Below are 22,007 nucleotides of genomic sequence, written 5' to 3'. Positions count from 1 at the left end.
CATATAGCATTGCTGTTAGTAAAGTCCCCAATCACAAAGACACGTCTGGCCAGATTCGGCAAAGCTCGTCTTCCATTCCATTACCCTAACCAGGCCTCTTGTTGAATGAGATGCTCATCACCAAGGCTATGGAGCAGATCTCTAATATAAGGTAAACTTTGATGCAAGTAGTGAATCCAGACATATGATTTCTAGTGTAATCATATTGATTTGATGTTCTTAGAGAGTACTTTTTGCATTGTGCACTCTCTTAGTATGTTGGGCTTTTCTTAAAAGGGTGAGAAAACTTCTATCATTAATTCTCTGCGACTCTGATGAATAAGATTGAATTTATGAAGGTTGGTCATTACCTGGATCATACATGGTTCCGCATATATAGTTCATGTGATCTATCATTAACTAATACTTGGGGTAAATTTCAATAAATGATTGCTTAGTTTGTTTGCATTTATCCCAACTGATTTTATTATCATTCAACCTTGAGGAGTGAGTGTATACTGGTTTTCACCAAGTGGTGTCCCCTTCAAATTCCATAACCTTATCCTGAAGTCCTTTTTGGGATTGGAGTCGCTCGTTGTTCCTAGTAGATTAGACTATGTTGCCACTCTAAAAGGGTTTTCCTTGTAAAGCCTCTATTCCTACTGATATCAGAATATGGTCTATTTGTCATTCAACTCTTAGTATTTGCAGATATAGGAGGTAGCTTGATGCCACTCTGTTCCAAGCTCTAATATGTTGCCTGATTTTATCTAGTTTCCCTTGATAGCTTCTTATCTTAGGCCAGTGTGTGCAACATAATCTTAAGCCTGATCTTGAATTTGTCCTCATCAAACTCTTTTTCATTAGATATCAAAGCGAGAACTTAATGTGGGTGATGTCTACTTTGCCTTGGTTTCTAACTTGTTATTTGTCTTGTATGTCAACCCCATCAAAACCTTATATTCAAATCATCATATAACACATTTTCCTGTCGCCATCAAAATGCGAACTTCGTCATGGCAGATTTTTATCACAAATTGACTTGGGGTCTAATTACAATTCTCTTTTTTCCCTTCACACCAATGTTGAAGAAAGTGTTGCACAGATCTTGATCTCCAAAGCTGTTTTCACAGTTAGAAAACTAACTGGTCATAGAAATGGTACAACACTTGTGCTTGTGTGTGTATTTCTGTTATTGTAGATGTTTACTCATGAGGAAGTACTGGTGTGATGAGAAAGGTTAGTGAGGCCCCAGTAGGTACAGGCAGGTATACTTTACCAAATCCTGGAAAGGTGTAGGATTGGCTAACCCCACACATTTAGAAGAAACACTAGTGGCTGAGTTAAGGAACTGGGTTAGCAACCTCATAAATAAACCACCATGGAGGAGGGGAGTGAAAAAATTGTATTCATTGAATGTTGTATGCCCTCCTCGAAAATAATATTTTCCTTTTTCATACAATTGTATGGAGTGCCTTCTAGGGGCTGTTGCTTGGTTGGATTATAAGAGGCTGAGGACCGACTCCAGTCCACCCCCAATGGCCCTGTCAAAATTTGTGGAAAGGAAGAAGAAAAATCACCATTCCAATGACAATTTCAAATTTAAAAGAAGAAATCGTAAACAGACAATAAACTTCATTTACTAGGCCAGTTCTGGTGTTGAAACTCTTAGTATGATCCACTTGTGTGTGTCAGCACCCAACCAATGTATCATATGCACATTTTTATTATATACCAGAATCTGATACTTAACCTATGCAGCAACTTCCAATATGGTGGAGGTGGTATTATTGGGCTTCCCCAGTGGCTTGGACACTCTATGGCATTGTGGCTTCTCAGGTGGGTGACAAAAGAATCACTAGTGACCATACCTGGACCAGGTGAATAGACAGGAAGGATGATCCTAAAGAATTACATGGGCTTTGAGCATAACTTCATTGGATATGTTGCTCTAGCTCATGTTGGCTTCGTCCTCCTATTCTTCTTAGTATTTGCCTATGGCATCAATTTCGTGAGCTTCCAAAGAAGATAACCAGTTCTGTACAAGGGGAGGATTCACTATAAAAAAAAATGTATACTTGAATTACTTGGGTGTTATTATGCAGAGGAGAGAAAATTATTCTTTTGGTGATTAGTAAAAACACAGCAATACCACTAGAGTGGTGCTCGTGGAGTCTCAAGGCATCGGATTCCACACAAAAATCAGTAGCATAATTGAATAAACCCCAGCCATACAGATCAGCTAAGGTATAAGTTGATCTGGGAGATCATAAATTCCATTTTTTTTCCCCTCTAATTTTGCATTTCTAACTATTCTTTTCTGTCTTCCATAACTGCTGCCATAATATGGTGCAGAAAAATTCACACATGTAACTCCAGGTTGCAGTTAGCTGACCAATGTTCAAAATTAGTGTGGCAACTTTGGTTAGTGGCCTATAATAACATGAGGCGACAAAAGGCTTCAGAGGTAATTGATATGGAACTATTTTTCCAAAACTCTTCCTCATTTAGATTTCGATGAAATGAGAAGTAGGATCAAGACCTGCTCTGATACCCTGTAAATATTCAATCCAAGAGTTCGATCTGTTGGATGGATAGATTCACTGGTATAAGAGGCAACAAACGGCTTTGGGGTAATGTGGGACTATTCTCCCGACAGCCTAGAGAAGTCCATACTCTATTCTGCTATTCTACATTTGATGTTGTTGTTTCCACACACGTCCTGTTTATCCTTGATTGCATTTAACACCAAATTTTGTTGTACTATTCCGAAGGAAGAAAGTTCTTTGTGAGGGAGTGTACTGACTATGCCCGGACACAAAGGAGGCGAAATGATCACCTAACCCCATGATGTCAATGCATGCACTTTCATTGGCCCTTGCGTATGCGTGGGAGTACGCTTCCCCAGAGAACACCAACCCTATTCTGAATTATGAGATCCTGTTGGGCAGGTTTTAAAACACTTAATCGATGAGGGAATCGGTCAGAAAAAGCCATACTATCAGCATCTTCGAGAAATATTTCAACGATTCTAGAGTTTTTATCCAGAAATCATCGATATCGCTAATTTTGACCTGAATCGGGAGATTCTGATCCGATTCGCTGATTCTTGAAACTCTTTATGCAGTCGACCTGGTGAAGTAACCCAATCACCAAATCTGTGGATCTAGTGATCTACTACCATGTCCCAACCAAGTCCTCTTTTTTTGGGTAAATTACACATCACCCCCTGGTTTTCAAATGAAACTTAAATCACCCCTTGGTTTTTGAAAATACTCATCTGTCCCCCTCTACAGTAACAGTGTTAACTTAAATCAAACCAAAAAGTAAAATGACATATTTAACCTTAACCTATTCTTTTATATAACCGGTTCTACACCCTCCACTCGGGCCACTCCACCTCTCTCTCCTCCAACATCGGCACTAGCACTGGCACCGGCCTATGCATCCCCTCTCCCCTTGACCTCCAGTTTCGCTTGATAATTTACCCTTTATTTTATCCCCTTGACCTACACCTCTCTTCTCCATTTCAACTCATTTCGTTAGTGTCAAATCCTTTGGCGTCTGTTCTCTTTGCATCTATTTTCACATATAAACAGATCATATAGGCACGGACTGCATCTGATCAGTCATCTAAGTAGCACCCTAACCAACAATCAAAATGCCCCCCAAAAGCAGGTCAAGTGGAGGCCCTACGTAGGGCCTTATGTTCCAAAAGTTTCACAGCAAACAGATCATAGGGCTGGGTTTAATTGAAGGTTTACTATGCTGGGGAAAAAAAATAGAAAACAAAGTATACGATGAAGCCTTCAATCTGGAATTAAACTAGGATCAGATGCTTCCTATTGTTAGAGATTGATTGAGAGATAAAAGGACCACCAAAACTATCTTGAATTCAGCAATCAAAACTCCCACATAAATTAAGATATCAATCAGAACTCAGACTCTGGGTTTCGTTTGATATGGATGGTAGACTACTAGGCTAGGATTTAGGATACAAATCTTCCCCAGTGAAATCCATCTAAACCTTTTTCTATTCCAGCCTCCATTCAGACCTCAAGCAATCCATTCACCTTTATTTTCTTTAACCCCCCAAACACCTTGAACCATTACCCAGCCGATAATCCCATCCACCTCCCACCTCTCTTCCCATATTTAAAACCCAGCCGAGAATCCCATTCACCAAATCCACCTTTTCCCCTTAATCTATACCCTTCCCTACTCCCATTCTCCATTTCCACTTACCGAAAACCCCAAATAGAGTTCACCGAACCACCTTCATCTCTTTTATTCCCATAACCCAAAACCCATTAGATTTGGTTTTAGGGTTGCAGGTCATGTGAGGAAGAGGGTTGATGGATTTTGGGGTTTTTAGATCCAAGGGTAAAAAAGTAACTCTACACATGGTCAAGGGTAGCTTAGGAATCTAAAAATTTTAAATTGGTTGACATCATCACTTAATAGCATAAAATTAACGATAGGGACTAATTTGTCATATTGGAATTTAATACAGGGGGTGATTTAAGTATTTTAAAAAACTAGGAGGTGATATGTAATTTATCATTTTGTTTTTTTTTTAATGGAAGATTCTATTGATCCACATTGGGCAAACGAGCTTCAATTTTTTACCAGAAAAAGAAAGCAAAGCTTCATAGCTGACAGACTGAACTGTGTGTGACCTAGCAAATTGGTCGGTAATACGGTTAAGAGAATTGAGGAGAAAAAAATTGAATGATCCATTGATCATAGGGGTATCAATAGGTGTGGTTTTGGTTATATGGTTCAATTTTGGTTCGGTTTACATTTTGTAAGAAAAATCAAAACCGCATTAGATAAAAATCAGTTAAAATCAGAATTGTTTTACATGCAATGCGATTTTATCGGTTTTTGTTATCCAATTAACAATTGATTTACATGCAGTTTGTAGTACTGATTTACATCTGATTTAACTTTGTACCCTTTAATTCTATTTATTCTATTTTCCATGTCCTTGTTATGTGGAAGAAATTATATTGTTTCATGCACGGTAGTGAAACTACAGATTTCCCATTGCTTCGCAATGAGACTCTCAATTTGTAGGTAGAATAGATTTGGGAGGAGTAGCAACTCTCAGTTTGCAGGTCGCCAGAACACTTAAACATAGACCGGTGGTCAGTTGTTGGTCATCGGAGAGACTGGTGGTTGCCTGAAATGGAGTTGCAGGTAATTAATTAGAAGGGGTTGTTGCTCTTAGTTCCTTCATATATAAGTGGTTTGAATTCTCCACAGTCCAGAGAATGGGGTTATAGCGAAAGGGCAATTTGATCATATAAACATTTTATCTAATGTTTTTAGTCTGAGGGGGTACTAGGGGATACGTCTGTACTTGTTAGAAACACAGGGAGGAAGTATACTATAGCTATACGCCAGGGGGGTCCATGTACTTAAACCCTACAATATATATGGGTAAAAGATTTGCAGGCCAGCTTAATTTCAAAATTGCATGTGGATAAGAATCACCCTTCATAGGAAAATTTTCTCCTCCAATTCCCTGCCTGGCCTAGTTATCCAGTTCTTCTAATAAGGGTGGTGGACCCCACCTGAACAGAGTGTTTAGACGGGGGTAGGGTGGTCATTCCAACACCCCCCTTCCCGGTTAGGGGGGAACTGGAAACTGGGCCGGGCAGGGAATTGAAGGAGATAAAGATCTCCCTTCATAAGACTCAAACTATTATACTTCCACCCCTTGTGAAATGTCTCATTACCCGCCATATTTTTTAGTGTTTTCCCATGATACCCCATCCAAGCGATGAAACTGCACACTGGGTATTGCAAGGAACCCAGGGTAAAACCAACCTTTGATATGCCGAAGGATTTCTGAAATACTATGTAACACAAAGCCAAATCTTATATCCGACTTGCTCAAATACAGTTTCCAATGGAAACCTGCCACTACTTCAATTACTACAAATCTAACTCTGGGCATTCCAACCTACAGAAGAATTGGAACAAAGGAAGCAAAAGTGAAAAACTACTCCAAATTTAAAATTGAGTTCTACACTTCTACCCGAGTCTTAAGACTTTAGCTTTAGCGACACCCTTCCCCAAGAACAATCAAATTCAGGGTAACCAATTCAATAAAGCAAAATCAGGCAAACCAACCACCGACCACTTCCATCACAAATATAAAATTATTGAAAATCAATAAACAATAAACGCAGTTTCCTTTTCAAACTTGCTAAACTCTGCTAGCCATGACAAATTGCTTCAGCTACGGGGCTACGCCGGAAAAGAATCGAATATTTGGAATGGAGAAGAAGGCTCAGACCATGATCAGCATCAAGGATCAGAATTGGAAAATCTGGCCCAGACACAATGAATGATCGGAACTCTCCTCAATAAGAACTGCTAAGTGCAAAGTACAAACAATTGAATGAAGTGTGATCAGCTGAGCTGAGACGAGCTTTCTCAGACACAGCAACACGTATACAAATGGGAGACCCAAGCGGATTGCCAGAACCGACGAAACTCGCAGAAGACAGGGTCGTCTGCTGCATAGGGGACATCCATGGTTATCTCTCCAAGCTTCAGAGGCTCTGGTCCAATCTCGAAAAACTTATCGACCCACCTGCTTTTCATACCGCTCTTATAGTCTTCTTGGGCGATTACTGCGACGGAGGCCCCAATACTCGAAAAGTCCTCGACTTCTTGATCTCTCTTCCTTCCAGATATCCTAACCAGACCCATGTCTTCCTTTGCGGAAACCATGACCTCGGCTTCGCAGGTTTTGTTGGTGTCCTCCCTCCACCGCCCGATGGGTCGGCTTTCGCCGAGACATGGAAGGAGTTCGAGCAAAATGAGGTCAGGGAGGGCTGGTATAAAGGAGATGGGTATGAGAATATGCATCTTCAGGGGAGGCGTTGGGCTGGCTCCATGAAGGAAAAGTTTAATGCTGCCAAAGGGAGGGAATTCATGGGTTCGATCTACGACGCTGGATCTACGCTCGAATCATATGGTGTTCCACATGGTTCTGCAGGTATAGTAATTCAAAGCTTAGTCAGGATTTCTTTCTGACATTTGTGCGTGAAAGCATTGATTGATTGATTCGTATCTACAGATTTGGTTAAAGCAGTCCCCAATGAACACAAGAAATTCCTCGCTGATTTGGTCTGGATCCATGTGGAGGTTAAGCGCAAACACCAACCCCCTTTTTTTCAATTTTTTTTTTATGTGAGAAACACACAAATACGGTATACATATATAAAGAAGAGGCCGGAGATTTATGTGGTTCAGTTCGGCAAAACCGCCTACGTCCAACGGAGTGAGATCTAATTTTTATTCTGAATCAAGATAAGAGACAACCCTTGTGATTTAATACCCAAACCCATGCCCTCATGTACACCCTTTTCTCATCTTCCATTCACAACATCTTCACCTTGATTCCTCGCTTAGTCCTTGTACACACATTGCACTAACGTTGTACCTCTTGGACTCTCACTTGGATCCTCACATCTTGGATCCTTGTTTGGATCAACACTAACATTCTTTGGTAGACACTTCTATCCTTTTATTGGACTCCCCTACCTTGTTGAACAATATTCATTTTCTTTCTCTTTAGAGAAAACCCACTAACTCTCTCTCCTCTTAATGTCTTCAACCACCAACCTACTTCTATTCCCTTAGAAGACCCCACTCTTCCACTTACTTGGAAGACTCTACATTCTTGAAGATTTTACCTCTTTGGAAAACTCTCACACTTGAAAGGCTCCACTTTTTCACTCTCTTGGAAAATCCAACCTTGTTGAAGATTCCATCCTTCCACTTACTTGGAAGACTCAACCTTGTGAAGACTCCACTTACTCTCTTTCTTCTCCATTAGCCCATTTAGACCATTGAACCAAACCTTCAACCGGTCTAGATAAAAGCCATCAAACCCAACAAGGACTGGTAGTAATTTGGTGAGGTTCTGGGATGGAAAGGTAGAGCTAATACATGTATGTAATCGATTAGTATTTTACAGGACGATGTCTGGATAGATACTCCTGAAGGAAGAAAACATTGTAAAATGATAGCAGTCCATGCAGGTTTGGAGAAAAACAAAGGGGTTGAAGAACAACTCAAACTTTTGAAATCCAAGGACACGCGGGTACCTAAAGTGGAGGCTCTTAGTGGGAGGAAAAGTGTTTTGGAAATCCCGGAGGTTGTAGCTCATCTTTTATCACTATTATATCATTTTCTGAACAGTTTCAGGATGGCAGCACTGTGTTTAGCCTAATTTGAAGCCTTTGCATATGTTTGAACTTTAAACCAAAATTTCTACTATATTTTCCATTAATCTCTCTCTATGCAATTTTGGACACCTGACTTAAAGGCATGGGTCTATTATCAATTACTGAATGTGTATTGGTTACATATCTTGTAGGAGCTAACAAGAAATCCAACTATAGTAGTAAGCGGGCACCATGGGAAACTTAACATTGATGGTCTTAGGCTGATCATTGATGAAGGTAGCGGTTGTGAAAAGAATCCAATGGCTGCTATTGTTCTCCCTTCTGGGATGATCATCCGTGATACTGATGACACTGTATGACAACTCACAGATCTGATTTTCATGGAGCATGTTCTTTGTTAACTGATGAAGAGCATATGCCAGTTCTGATGTGTTTATTGGGAAATCTTTAACAGTATCTAATATTACAAAAAGCCTTTGCTTCATTTGGTGCCCTACGCAAACATTAAGCATACTGCCTCTTAAGACATTTCTAGAGCCTTATTTTCACTACTCTGAATGCATTCTTCTGGATTCAAATGCCTTGTATTTTCTGCTGAGATATCCGTGAAACTATCAATCTTGAATTAATAAATCTTTGAATGACCAAAAGAATAAAGAAAAAAACAGTGCAACTATGTCAACAGAGTCGTAACTCGCTGAAAGCAACAAAGAATTGGATCATATTCAGTAGTAGATCTAATATTACTCTCTTTTTTTTTTTGGATAGGTAGATCTAATATTACTTTGTTCCTATTCTGGGTACCTTTTCCACTCTTCCCTTTGAAAAATACTAAGGCATTGGTTTACTAGGGAATTGTAGACCCTTTCTCTTTGGATTTTATCATAAAAGGGATACAATTTACAGAAAAGAAAAAATGCATTGGTTCACAAGAGAACTGTAAGATGCATTGGCTTTTCTTGTTGCTTGCAAGAATCATTTTCTGATTTGTTTTAAAGATTTTAAAAAAAAAATTGGTAATCCATATAAAATAATGTGCATATCATACTTATATTGAAGATCATCAATCCATCTCCAATATTCCTCTTGGAGAAAGCATATCCTTACTTCCTTACACTCCCAAGGACCACATCAAGTTAAAGGGTATCATACAGCATAACAGATTTAAAATTTATATTGGGTACTGTATGTTGTCTCTCCATGCATGTTCAGATTGCTGCATCAAATTGTACCTTTTTTAGCACATGAGGAGATACACACCTGTTGTTTCTCTGATAACTGGTCGTGCAGTAGAATTCTGAGATAAAACTACCGTGCTTTATTTCGCAATCTCATATTCTGTTTTCTGTACCATATAGCATTGCTGTTAGTGAAGTCCCCAATCACAAAGGCACTCTGTCTGGCCAAATCTGGCAAGCCCGTCTTCCATTCCATTACCCTAACCAGGCCTCTTGTTGAATGAGATGCTCAAGGCTACGGAGCAGATCTCTAATAAAAGTTAAACTTTGATGCAAGTAGTGAATCCATCCAGCCATATGATTTCTAATGTAATCATATTGATTGATGTTCTTACACAGTACTTTTTGCATTGTTCACTCTCTTAGTATGTTGGGCTTTTCTTGAAAGGGTGAGAAAACTTCTATCATTAATACTCTGTGACTCTGATGAATAAGATTGAATTTACAATGGTTGATCATTATCTGGATCATACATGTTTCAGCATATATAGTTCATGTGATCTGTCTCTTTTGATTTCAACATACAACTATTAACTAGTATTTGGGGTAAAATTCAATAAACTATTGCTTACTTTTTCTGCATGTATTCTAACTGATTTCAGGATCATTAAACTTTGAGTAGTGAGTGTATACTGGTTTTCACTAGGTGGTATTGGGTATCTAACCCCTTCAAATTCCTTAACCTTATTCCGAAGTCCTTTTTAGAATAGTCTTTGGTGCCACTCTAAAAGGGTTTTTTCCTTGTAAAGCCTCTATTCCTACTGATATCAGAATATGGTCTGTTTTGTCATTCAACTCTTATTATTTGCAGATATAGGAGGTAGCTTGATGCCACTCTGTTCCAATTCCTAATATGTTGCCTGATCTTTTATCTAGTTTGCATTGATATTTTCTTATATTAGTCCAGTTTGTGCAACATAATCTTAAGCCTGATCTTGAATTTGTCCTCATAGAACTCTTTTTCATAAGTGTGGGTGATGTCTACTTTGCCTTGGTTTCTAACTTGTTATTTGTTTTGCATGTCAACTCCATCAAAACCTTATATTCAAGTCATCATATAACACATTTTCCTGTAGCCATCAAAATGTGAACTTCGTCGTGGCAGATTTTTATCACAAATTAACTTGGGTCTAATTACAATTCTCTTTTTTTTGTTCCCTTCACGCCAATATTGAAGAGAGTGTTGCACAGACCTTGATCGCCAGAGCTGTTTTCACAGTTAGAAAACTAACTGGTCATAGAAATGGGACAACACTTCTGCTTCTCTGTGTGTTCTGTTGTTGCAGATGTTTACTCATGAGGAAGTACTGGTGTGATGAGAAAGGTTAGTGAGGCCCCTGTAGGTACAGGCAGGTATACTTTTCCAAATCCTGGAAATTAAGGTATGTAGGATTGATTAGAATAATTATCACCTCCAATTCTCGGGCACCTCCAATTTCTCCAATTCTTTTACCAAAAAAAAAAAAAATTTCTCCAATTTCTCTCTCTAATAGGGGGAGTGGACCCCACCTTAGGCAGTGTTTTTGGGCAGGAGATAGGGTGACTAACCCCACATATAGAAGAAATACTAGTGGCTGAGTTAAGGAATTGGGCTAGCAACCTCATAAATAAACTACTATGGAGGAGGAGACTGAAGAAATTGTATTCAATGAATGTTGTAGTAAACTTTAAAAATATTAGAATTTAATTATCTCATAAATAAACCACCATGGCACGTCACGTTTAGATACATGTTGGTGTGTTCATGTGCTAGAGAAGATTCTAATGGTCAAATTTTAACCTGAAAAAAAAAAATGTTAGAATTTAATTACACAAAAATTCCATTTGAAGACGACGATCTCCTCGCACTCAAATCTTTTCCGTTGATCTTGTTTGCTCTCTTCTCTATGACAACTAGAATTAACAAGTAATGGGTATTGCTACCAATTAGATTGAGCATAAGGACCAATTCTGTCATACAAAACAATTGATGCCTTTCTCATAATAAGGCCCAAATGCTAATAAACCCACATATTACCTTACACGTAAAGGTGATTAACTGGAAAGCCCATTACCCATTAAAGAAATCATTTCTAATAATGGACTATCCAGTCAAGGTAGCAACCTTTACTGTTACGTCGAGGTCTGCTTGAAAATTTGGCACGTCAAGTAACATGTAACGAGGCAAGAAGTTCACAAGAAAAGGAAGATTTCTCCATTATCTTGGGAAATTTCTATTAAATATTAATCCTTGGGATGAAACCCGATCGTAAACTATACAGTGAACCCAGAAGACCCCGATCGGACCTTTAAAATATTTCAAAAGATATTTGTGAAAATAAATATTTACAAATAATTTTAATTTTCAAAACCTTGCAAACAATTTTACCAAAATGCCATTGATTTTGTACTTTTGTCCAGTCAACAACAAATATTCTCTCTCTTTGATACTCTCCTAATTATAGCAATGAATTTCATGTGGGGTGTCTCTTTCAAATATGGTCAAAAAATGTGAATCCAGTACATTGATATATAGTCAATGAAACATCAATCGTTAATGTGCTAAAATTCACAATACCTAAGCACGCATCAATAAGGACCCCTTAGATCAAGGGACTGGTCGTAAACTACTAACGAGAATTTCATTCCAAAGAAACTAACAAAATGCACCATGCGAAATTTTTGTATTATCCAATTCAACGTACACATGGTATGTACACTCACACTCATGCCAAGGAATCTTCATTTCTAAGTACACATAGAGCAACGACCATATATATGAATGGGGGTGTCCAGTCTCATTCCTAAATCATGAACAGTTTTAGGTTAAAACCTAAGAACTACCAAATCTCATAATTAAATCATGTTTATTATTTAATTTAATTCAAAATTTAAATTTTAATAATTGGGTTTGATAGATTCACTTCCAACAACATGGTAGTAATTTGTCGGACTAAGTCTGTTGTCACCTAGGATAAGAAAGAATCTCTTCACTCATGGGTTTAATATTCGGATGAGACCTTAGTTAGTAAGTTCGGACGGCAATTGACGGACGGATACGTCGGCGTTAAGCGGATTAGGCGGTAATAATACTTTTCAAAAACCGCTTCATAAAATGCATACGGAATAATGAAGCGTTTAATACGGATATAATACGCATAGCGGCAATAATACTTTAAAAAACGGACATATATTCATTATATAACATGCATTCACCACCTAATAAACAAAATAATATCATGATTTTATTAACTAAAATAAACACAATAATATAATATGCTATATAACATCTCTAAGATTATCATTTAACATACAAAATATCAATAATCTACAAGAAATGAATGTAGATTGTCGAAAATGACATGAGCAAGTTGAAAGACAGAGAAACAAGAGGAGAGTACAAGACTTAAGTGCCGCTTTGTTGAACGGAGATGGCGAGATGATTGGAGATGGAGGCGCTACTTTTGCTCGCTACGTTGGATGTTCAACGCAAATCGAAAGGGACGAAAGGGAAAGTGAAATCGTTTCCCTAAATTCTAATCTTTGGATAATTTTTTTATAAAAAACGATAATACGTGTATTATTGAGTATAATACGTGCTTGCTTAAAAACGCTTTTTATAAAAATACGGAAAAATAAGGGACGGAGTATTATACGTTTAAAAATGGAGAGCTATATCGCGTATGATCGCGACTTTACTAACTAAGGATGAGACTACAGGGGAAAAATAGGTCGAAAATTTGTATGTAGGATCACAGTGGTAGGGTTTCTCTTCAGGTATGCTGATGGAAAATTTTCACCTTATTTGTTAAAATTTTATTTTATTTTGTTTAAAAAAAAAAAGGCAATCAATCCCCGGATTCACATCCTCTACTTCCATCACTTGTACTTCCATCCTACTTCCAGGCCCTATGAGAGCGCCATCTGGACTGACTTGTAACCAACGGTTGACATCAATCAAATTCAAATTTTTTGAATTTCACCCATGTCATGATTGAACCATCTTAAACCCCCACTCAAACCGGTTCAAAGGGCCTCCCTCAAACCGAACCCAACCCACCCTTAAACCAAGCATTAGGGTTTGGATCGTTTCAAACAAAAATCCCCAAATATCTCCTTCGTTTTTCTCTTCTTCTTCCCAAAAACGCAGAGCAGAGCAAGAGAAGCCCTAAAACGAGTTGAAATCGCCGAGACCGTGAGAGGGAAGTGGGGCGGAAGGAACTGGACGACCTAAAACTCTGAATTGCCCTAAAACTCTAAATTGCCTCACCATCTGTCAGCATCCATCATTCTTCTCTTCTTCTTCCCAAAAATGCTATCATACTAAACTCATCTCCTATTCAAAAATCCCCATTTCATTTCGATTGAAAAGCCCTAAAACGAGTTGCATCATTTCGTTCTTCTCTTTTTTTTATATTTTATTTTATTTCACAGGGTCAGGATACCGGAAGTGAATAGATGCTGAACTATTTGCAATTTGATCAAATTTAATTCTTTTGTAATAATAAAAAATCCAGGCTACAGTGTATAGAGGCTATGAATCTCTGGAAATCTGATTAGAACGATGAAATACTTTCTTGACTTGTTGCTCCACCCTAATATACTTTAGGTTTTGGCCCCAGAAAAGTCGAATAATCACCATTGTTGAGGTCACATCATGTTATAAAGAGTAAGGACTGGGGACCAACTCAGCTCCATAGAGAGATCCAGACATTTATTCATCATATGACCCTCCAATGACATGAGCAGTGAAAGCAGAGAAGTATTCAGAAGTTGTAACTGGAGAAGAGATAAAAAGAAAGAAAGAAAAAAAAGTAGAACTTGTTAATGGATTCTCTGTTTTACAACATTTTCTCTGTTTAACTAGTGACATCTTTCAACCCCGCAGTCCATCAAAGTTCTTCACTTCTGAATTTCAAAGTCCAAAAGAGAACCTTACACAGGAGTAGGAAAATGCAAAGAGGAAAGGAAATTGGATTTCTCCTTTTTTTTGCTCTTAATCCAGTCTCTTCTCTCCATCAATATCTCATACTATTCCTACAAGCTTCTGTGGTGAAATCCCAATTGAATCGCCTTTCTCTCTCCATAATTTAGTTGAATCTTCTCCTCTACACCGTCTGCTTCTCTGCAAATCCGAAAAGCTTTAGTTTAGAACCTCCATTAGTCTTTTCCTGAAAGCTTATGTGGTTATGGGCTTCTTCTCCACTCTGCGTTTTTGGGAAGAGGAAGAGAAGAACGAGCCAAATCTATTTGGAGATTTTTGTTTGAATTGTTTAGACCCTAGTTTGGTTTAAGGGTAGGTTGGGTTGTGTTCGGTTTGAGTAAGGATGATCCGGTTTGAGTGGGGGTTTAAGGTGATTCAATCATGATATGGGTGAAATTCAAAAAAAATTGAATTTGACTGATGTCAACCATTGGATATGAGTTAGGCAGTTGGCACTCTCATAGGGCTTGGAAGTATGATGAAATTACAAGTAATGGAAGTAGAGGATGTAGATTCATCTCCAGCTGTCTGCTTCCTGAAAGATAAGGGGAACAACATGCAACCACCAGCAACAGCCACAGCCACGAAGATCCGGGTCCACATAGTATAGTATAACCCGAAGCTTTTGTCAGGTTACGCTTTGGCTCCACACAATCATGTGGAATCGTCTCACTTTCAGAGTATACTGGACCCACATGAGATGGGGCCCATTGTTACGCAATTTCATAATCAACCCAACGACCCACAAAACCATATATAGATGATGTGTAGCTCGCAGCGTTGTCTTAGCCCTTGCCTTCTAAAGCAAATTTGTAAATCATTTGTCTCTATTTGTAGATCGTTTTTGCATAACTTCATGTACCGATAAGAATTAAATAATTAAAAAAAGATATAATTAAATAATTGTACGGTAGAGACGTGAATGTGGATAGGACACATCAAGCATTCATGAGTAGCTGCAAAATGGTATATATATATATATATTCTTAGGGTGAGGCTTACTCACGCTGGGAGTGTGGGAGGATCTGACTTCCAATAATCAAGCTACACGTGTGATGAACATAATCGAGCATGACCTATGAGATCCAAATCAGCGAATTATTATCTTCTTCAATTCCTAAAGTGTGACAGTGCGGTAGGGCTAGGTGGAGATGTTGACATCTGACAGCTACCGCATCCAATGGTCTGATCTCATTGATATGGTTCATTGGATGCAACAATAACTAGATGTTGACATCTCCACCTAGCACTGTCACACTTCAAGGAATTGGAGAGGATAATTTTCCCAAACCAGTAGCCTAGGTTGAACCTCCAACCTTAAGCGCTTCACGTTGAAACTATGTACGAGGAACTTTACACATGGCTTGCAAAAGGGATAATCGCTAACAACACTGGCTCAACCATTGACAAATTCTATTAACCATTCTCGTTTAGATCTCTCGCCTACTTTAAGGAATACATGATCCAGAGGACATTTCCAGGGACGTTATATAAATAAGAAAAACTCACTCAACATCGAGTAATTCAACTCTCATTCTATTGGTCTATTAGATTCATCTTTGAGCTTTGGTAGAATTGATTTAGGCATCAAAGAGTCTCCCCCTCCCCGGAGTTAGTTCCGGGCCACTCACCTGTTTTGTCTTCTGGTTTTCTTGTGCACAGGTTCGAACTAAATCATAGGAGGATCTCGACAGTAACAATATTTTTCTCAAGAACATTACTGTGGTGTACAAATTCTTCTCCACATTGGCAGCGTGGGAAATTCTCCCCCTAATTTTTTAAACAATTATTAACAATAATTGTAATATAAAATATTCTGACTAAGGGAGAAACCTATTCGACCAAATTGAAAACTAAATGGGAGTAAACTGTTCTTGTACTGTTGTCAATTATTAGTCTATTATGTTGATGCTTCTAGTGGCCATTTAAAATTTTTAATGTCAGTAGATGGGCCAAGGGTCTAATTTCAAAGTGTATGTATCGTATGATAACTTATCATATATATTATTTTTGTTTCTTGTGTCAAAAAAAAAATTTATTTTTGTTTCTTTCTTGTCAAACTCTCTTTAGAATATTGTATAAAAGAAATGAAAGGGAAAAGAAATAGAAAGCATCTTTTCTTCGGATCGAACTATTAAATTCTTAAACATGTTTTCAGACTATATAATGCTATATTAACCTAGTTCTATGGATTTTTTATATGGAAAAAGATGCGAAACTGATGCAAAGCATGGGCTACTCAAAGATAAAAACCGTAGGATCTATGCATGATTATTTTAACTGTTTCATACCATTTATTAATCAAACTCTGTTCTACACTCAAATCCCCTTTGTTTTTTTCAAAGAAAAATAATGTTAAATTTGATGTTCATCTTATTCCACTGCTTGAGATTATAGTCTAATTTGAGCACTTATCTCCCTCCAGCTAAAATTTGATGTTCTCTCATGATGCGTGGCATGGCAGTTATAGACACAGGGGTGGCATTCCCCAATACTCTTTTGTTTTTGCAAGGAAAAATAATGTTAAATTTGATGTTCATCATATTCCCGCTGCTTGATGAGATTATGATCTGATTCAAGCACCAACCTCCCTCCATGTAAAATTTGATATTCTCTTGTGATGCGTGTCATTGGGTTCATTTGTCGCATATTTTTGTATTGTGTTAAAACTTAATAAATGAAATGAATAGAGGGTTTATTTATCACATAGGCTCATCGAAGACATATCTACCACCTGCGATAGTATTGCTTACCCCAAAAGCTTGATCTTTTGAGGATAACAACAATGTTTCGGGGAATCACATTGTATTTCCCCAGGGATTGAACACTTGATGTTTGTGCTTTAAATGTCATATTACAACCGTTTATCCGAAAAACTGTAGCTGCTAAGAAAAATAAAATAGAAAATTAAAATTCCTAATTCGTGCAAAACACTTTAGAGGTCCGGTATACCTTTGAACATGTGAATTTGACCCCCAAATGTGTGTTCAATGAATAAATTTATCGGACAACCTATATATAGAGTATTGGTTGACGTTTTCGAAAACGTATTATAACTCTCATAATTTCACCCGAATCAAAAGTTACAACTCTTGTAAGTTGTGTTGATATACTTTTGATTTGTCGATCGAATCAATCCAGAAATTCTTCATAAATATTTCTCGACATTTGATTTTTGGTATATAACATCTTTCGTACAGCACCACCCAAAAATGATTCCCCTCCCAATAGAGAGAGAGAGAGAGAGAGAAGTATTTATGAAACCAATAGGGAAGGAAATTATTCCACGTTCAGGTGTCTACGTTGTAGCAAAAATTTTTTGAGAATGAATTATCTGCATGTATGTGTAGACAGGTGAAGATATATCTCTGAGCCAGTCACATATTTATTTTATTTTTATAAATACCCTCATTTCCTTATAAATGAAAAAAATATGAAAGGTGGTTGCCTATAGGCATGTAGAGGAACCGAACTCAATTTGTTTCCCACACTTTTACCAAAAAAGTTTTCCCCTCACGCTACTGCAACTTTATCACCGCAACGGCTACGCTTGTTTAAGCACAATTTCGATATTGACGTGAAAGTGAAGGGTAAACTGGGAAGAGCACTGAAAGGTTCTCCCAATAACGTTGACCCCAGCCAATCGTTTCTGAACTCTCGCGAACACGTGGTGGTACTTAAACTGCTTAACGGTAGTTGCGGATGAAAAGCCGATCAAGAAGGAAGAGCTGCGAAAAAATGGAGCTTTCTGCCATTTGATGGGTCCCGTTCACAGTTTCACTACCAGGAAGTTTATAAACCATGCAACTCAGCGCTGCACACGTAGGCCGCTCCAGCAGCAGTACAAGCAACAGACAAACTTCCCACTCTAACACTCGTATTAGGCTCATAAGATCAGTTTTCCGTCTCTGTCTTCTTGCTTGGCATCTGAGCCATTAACCCTTCTCGCTCTCTCCAAACCCTAGACATGGTTTACAGTCTCTCAGGAATCCGTCTTCCTACTGTCCCTACAGCTTGTAGTTCGAATCGATCGAGCAACCATGGCGAACGAAAGAGTGTGAACTTATCTCTCTTCGTGAGGAAAGATTCCTTTCCTTGTGAGTTCTATCTTGTATCTCTATGTGTTTTATCTGTTTCTTGTTTTTTTTTGTTGGCTGTATGTTTTTCTCTTTCTGTTTAATCAGAAATAAAGTGTGGGATTTCTTTCCCTGCCTCCCTCCCTCTCTCCTCGTTTGGTTAGATGTGAAGTGAAGTGAAGTGAAGTGATTTGTTGTAAAATTAGAGCAAATACAAAATAGAAAGTTTTGTAATAAGTAGTATTAATAATTGTTCAATTAACTGAACAGCATTCTAGTATACGGAAATTAAGCTTTAACTGTCATTGATTTACACAATTTATATTGATAAATTCTGACCAATGGGACCTTAGTAATTGTTTCATTTCCCCCCCCTTTTTGTTCTTGTTTCATTGAGTTGGATGTGTAATTAACTGTTTCATCGTAATCTGAAGTTTTTGCTTGGTCGTTTGAAACTATCTTTTCCCATGTCTGAGCTGTGGTTTCTGATTTCTATTCTGATACGAATTTTATTGGTGGTGGCGGGTGTGTGTGTGTGTGGAAAGGGCCCAGATCATGTATGTGGTAGTCAGAAAGCATTGTTTGGAAGAGAAAATGAGGTTTGATTTTAGTCCTTGGAACTGAATTTAGATCCCTCCATCAGATCGAGATTAATTTGTTCTTCCTTCCCTCCCCCCCCCAGTGCATCATAAAATAAGGGATATGGGGGCATAGAAAGGGTGTGGAAATAATTTGTCATAGCAGTTTCTTTTTGATTGAAGGTATCCAATTGTATAACATGAACTAAAAAAAAAGTTGGCGTATAGGCCACCCAAACTTTATTTGTGTGCATAGACTGCTGTTTTTATTTTGTAATTATGCTATTTTTTCAATTAAGCTTACTGGAATTGCCTTTGTAGGGAAGATTTTTGCTGGAAAGTCTTCTCATGATTCTGATTCTTCTTCAATGGCTACTGCTACTGAGAAAATCCTCATCCCTGGAGGCAAGGCTGAACTCTCATCATCCTCTACGGATTCGGTGGAAGCTCCTGAGGCTGTTCCAGAAGATTCCCAGGTTTATAGATGAATCATACTGATTGCTGTAATTTATTTTCTTTTTCCCTGGTGCTTGTTGTTTAATACTTTATTGCAGTTTCAACTACAGAATAGGCCGATAGTGTGAGTGGTTTTTCTTTAACATCTTTTATGAAAGTCCTGTCAGTCTTTGGAATTCTGTTTGAAAATGACTGGTATCATACTTGGAAAGATTTATGGCCAAGACTTTAAGATTTGGGGATTTCTGAGAATTAGGATCGATGACGAAGGGCTTGAAGGAACAAAAAATTAGACCAGCTTCCTAGCATGGTTTTTCATCTAAAAATTGGTGTGTTCATCTAGTCACAAAATGATCATGTGGGTTGAACATGAAATTTGAGCCCATTTTGTAGCGTCTACTTCATTGGAACTCCTGTAGGTTTGTGTTTCACATGTGAGATGGATTCATTTGTTCTTGTTCCCTTCTTTGAATTCTAATTGGTCACATATCGCCCTGCCCCAAAAAAAAAAAAAAAAAAAAAAAAAATTTTGGGTTTTGACCATTTTTTGTTGCCTCCTCTTTGCTACTTGAAGGACAGGGCCCTTGTTTCAGTTTGATCTAAACCAGTAAATCAGATCTACTTCTGAATGGAATCTCGAATCTAATGCAATCTTTTTTTTTTTTTTTTTGAATTCTTATGCCTTTATTTGATCAGATGCAAGTTGATAATTTTTTTCTACTGTGCTTTAGTGTCATATTTTATGGTTTATTGGCATTTTAATCAATAATAGGGTCAATTATATATTGCTGATATGTATTTATTGGTGCTTGAACTTGCTACCATTGTTCACTTATATTATTCTATTTGATTTTGCGGTCTCTAATTTCTTAAAAAGCTACTTTTATCCGTTTCTGTAAAACATTGAAGCTTAGTGGGGGAGGGGGATGACATTTGAAAAAAAAATATAGAAGAAAAAGTGGAGAATGCCATTGAGTTTTTGTCTTATTAATAGTTATTGAGCTTCAGGTGGAAAGAAATTGTGTTTCCTTGTGAATTAGATTATGAATAAGAAGAGTGAACAAAATATTTTCATACTGTTTTCATCGCATTCATATGTTTTTATCATCCTTGTTGTAGGTATGCCAAGAAGTAGCTGGTACACCCATGGAAGAAGATAGTAGGATTCATAGTGAACAGTATAATGTTTCTTCAGAACTTGTCAGTCGTGGTAGTAAGGTTGATGATGAACAACATGTGGTTCCTGTACGAGTTATGGACAACAACAATAAGGTTGAGGGTGCTCCTTTAGAATTCCAGGAAAGTGATGGAAAGTCTGAGCCCAAACTAAGATCTATTCCTCCTCCTGGCACTGGGCAAAGAATATATAAAATAGATCCAATGTTGGAAGGTCACAGAAATCATCTTGATTATCGGTGAGTTATTCTCTCTCGGGCTTCCCTTCTGGTTTTTCAGTGCTTTTATTGAAAGAATGAAATGGCTGAGTTAATTATTGACACTACATAAAGATGCTCCTGCACCCAAAAAGTTAAGAAATGCATGAGTTACTGAAATGATAACAAACGTTGAAATAACTAATAATTAACCACATTGGTTTATTCCTTAAATGTGTTTGCTTGGATGAAGTCCCATCCCTGACTAATGTTGTTCATTGTTTTCTTTTTTTTTTTTCCCTGGTGAAACTTTTGTACAATTTGTTTTAATTTTGTGATCTGAATTTGCATGTTATTGGTCAAATCTTACTTTTTTTTTGGGGAGGGGGGGGGGGGGAGCAACAGCATTTGTCTGTTAAGAGATGTATAGATCAAGTTGGAAAAAAACTCAGCTAAGAAAGATAACAAGGGCAGGAAAGGGAACCCTTATGTTTTCTCCCTCAAAAGAAAAGGGGGCGGGGGGGGGGGGAAGGGAAACATATACTCCTGTTTCCAGCAAACTCACTCATCTCCCATTCCAGCCCTTGCTAGCACCACCTAAAAGGCTAAAACCCAATGAGGGATTAATTGAAACATTTAAATTTTTTTTTGGCATTGGAATAACAGGAATTATGTTGAAGAAAGAAACTGAAAATGCCGTCTTGAGTTTATTTGGAGTCTTTACACTTCTAAGAGTACGATTATGTAAGTATTCTCTTTCTGGCTAGAGCATAAAACCCTAATGTTATCATGGAACTAAATCTTGGTTGAAAATGGCAGTTTCGACTGAGATAGATGAGATGGTCATCGACTTTAAAAAGTTCCATGTTTCGACCCAACTCGACCAGTTTCGACCAAATTTCAACCATATTTCGGTAGTTTCGACCTGAATACTGATATAACTGTCACTTATCCCCATTGAAACTTGAGGAAACCTGGCTGGAAACCAGGACAGGCACTTATTTATGCCTGTTTTTATATTTGTTATTTCATTTACTTAAGATATTATTCATAAATAAGCAAATACCCCCTATTTGAATCCAGTAAAAATAGTTGAAAAAAATCAAATTCCAAAAGGATAAAAAGTCAACCCCC

General features: G+C 37.8%; 2 protein-coding genes and 1 long non-coding RNA gene across 6 annotated transcripts in view; all 3 read left to right on the top strand.

Annotated features, from left to right (window-relative positions):
- Nucleotides 1-788: 788 nt before the first annotated feature.
- On the top strand, nucleotides 789-10,427 carry LOC122642478. 2 transcript variants are annotated; one of them, XR_006330050.1, is made up of 3 exons: nucleotides 4,825-4,836; nucleotides 9,560-9,563; nucleotides 10,397-10,427. It is a non-coding gene; the product is annotated as an uncharacterized LOC122642478 (long non-coding RNA). The 2 variants fall into 2 exon arrangements; XR_006330048.1 differs by lacking the exons at nucleotides 4,825-4,836; nucleotides 9,560-9,563 and adding an exon at nucleotides 789-867.
- Nucleotides 6,388-8,581, top strand: LOC122642460 (tyrosine-protein phosphatase RLPH2-like). Its single transcript, XM_043835948.1, has 4 exons — nucleotides 6,388-6,994; nucleotides 7,076-7,143; nucleotides 7,979-8,158; nucleotides 8,381-8,581. The coding sequence occupies exons 1-4, from the start codon at nucleotides 6,451-6,453 to the stop codon at nucleotides 8,546-8,548; spliced, it is 960 nt and encodes a 319-aa protein (XP_043691883.1). The 5' UTR covers nucleotides 6,388-6,450; the 3' UTR covers nucleotides 8,549-8,581.
- Nucleotides 10,428-18,140: 7,713 nt separating the features above from the next.
- Nucleotides 18,141-22,007, top strand: part of LOC122642412 (1,4-alpha-glucan-branching enzyme 2-2, chloroplastic/amyloplastic-like) — a 71,500-nt gene continuing 67,633 nt past the window's right edge. The window contains exons 1-4 of one of the 3 annotated variants that reach the window (XM_043835889.1): nucleotides 18,143-18,487; nucleotides 19,366-19,520; nucleotides 20,620-20,685; nucleotides 20,719-20,915. In XM_043835889.1, the coding sequence (XP_043691824.1) occupies nucleotides 18,358-18,487; nucleotides 19,366-19,520; nucleotides 20,620-20,685; nucleotides 20,719-20,915 (548 nt within the window). In that variant the 5' untranslated portion in view covers nucleotides 18,143-18,357. Of the gene's footprint in view, nucleotides 18,488-19,365; nucleotides 19,521-20,619; nucleotides 20,916-22,007 lie in introns of all 3 variants that reach the window. The other 2 variants (XM_043835880.1, XM_043835871.1) reach the window with 2 other exon arrangements.

Source organism: Telopea speciosissima, chromosome 1 (genome assembly GCF_018873765.1).
Source record: "Telopea speciosissima isolate NSW1024214 ecotype Mountain lineage chromosome 1, Tspe_v1, whole genome shotgun sequence".
In the NCBI taxonomy this organism is placed as follows: domain Eukaryota; kingdom Viridiplantae; phylum Streptophyta; class Magnoliopsida; order Proteales; family Proteaceae; genus Telopea; species Telopea speciosissima.
This window is presented reverse-complemented; position numbering and strand designations above follow the sequence as displayed.

Coding starts and splice junctions, on each gene's coding strand:
- LOC122642460 (XM_043835948.1), top strand. CDS start 6,451: ATGGGAGACCCAAGCGGATTGCCAGAACCGACGAAACTCGCAGAAGAC. Junction 6,995..7,075: donor TGTTCCACATGGTTCTGCAG/GTATAGTAATTC, acceptor TCGTATCTACAG/ATTTGGTTAAAGCAGTCCCC. Junction 8,159..8,380: donor GTGTTTTGGAAATCCCGGAG/GTTGTAGCTCAT, acceptor CATATCTTGTAG/GAGCTAACAAGAAATCCAAC.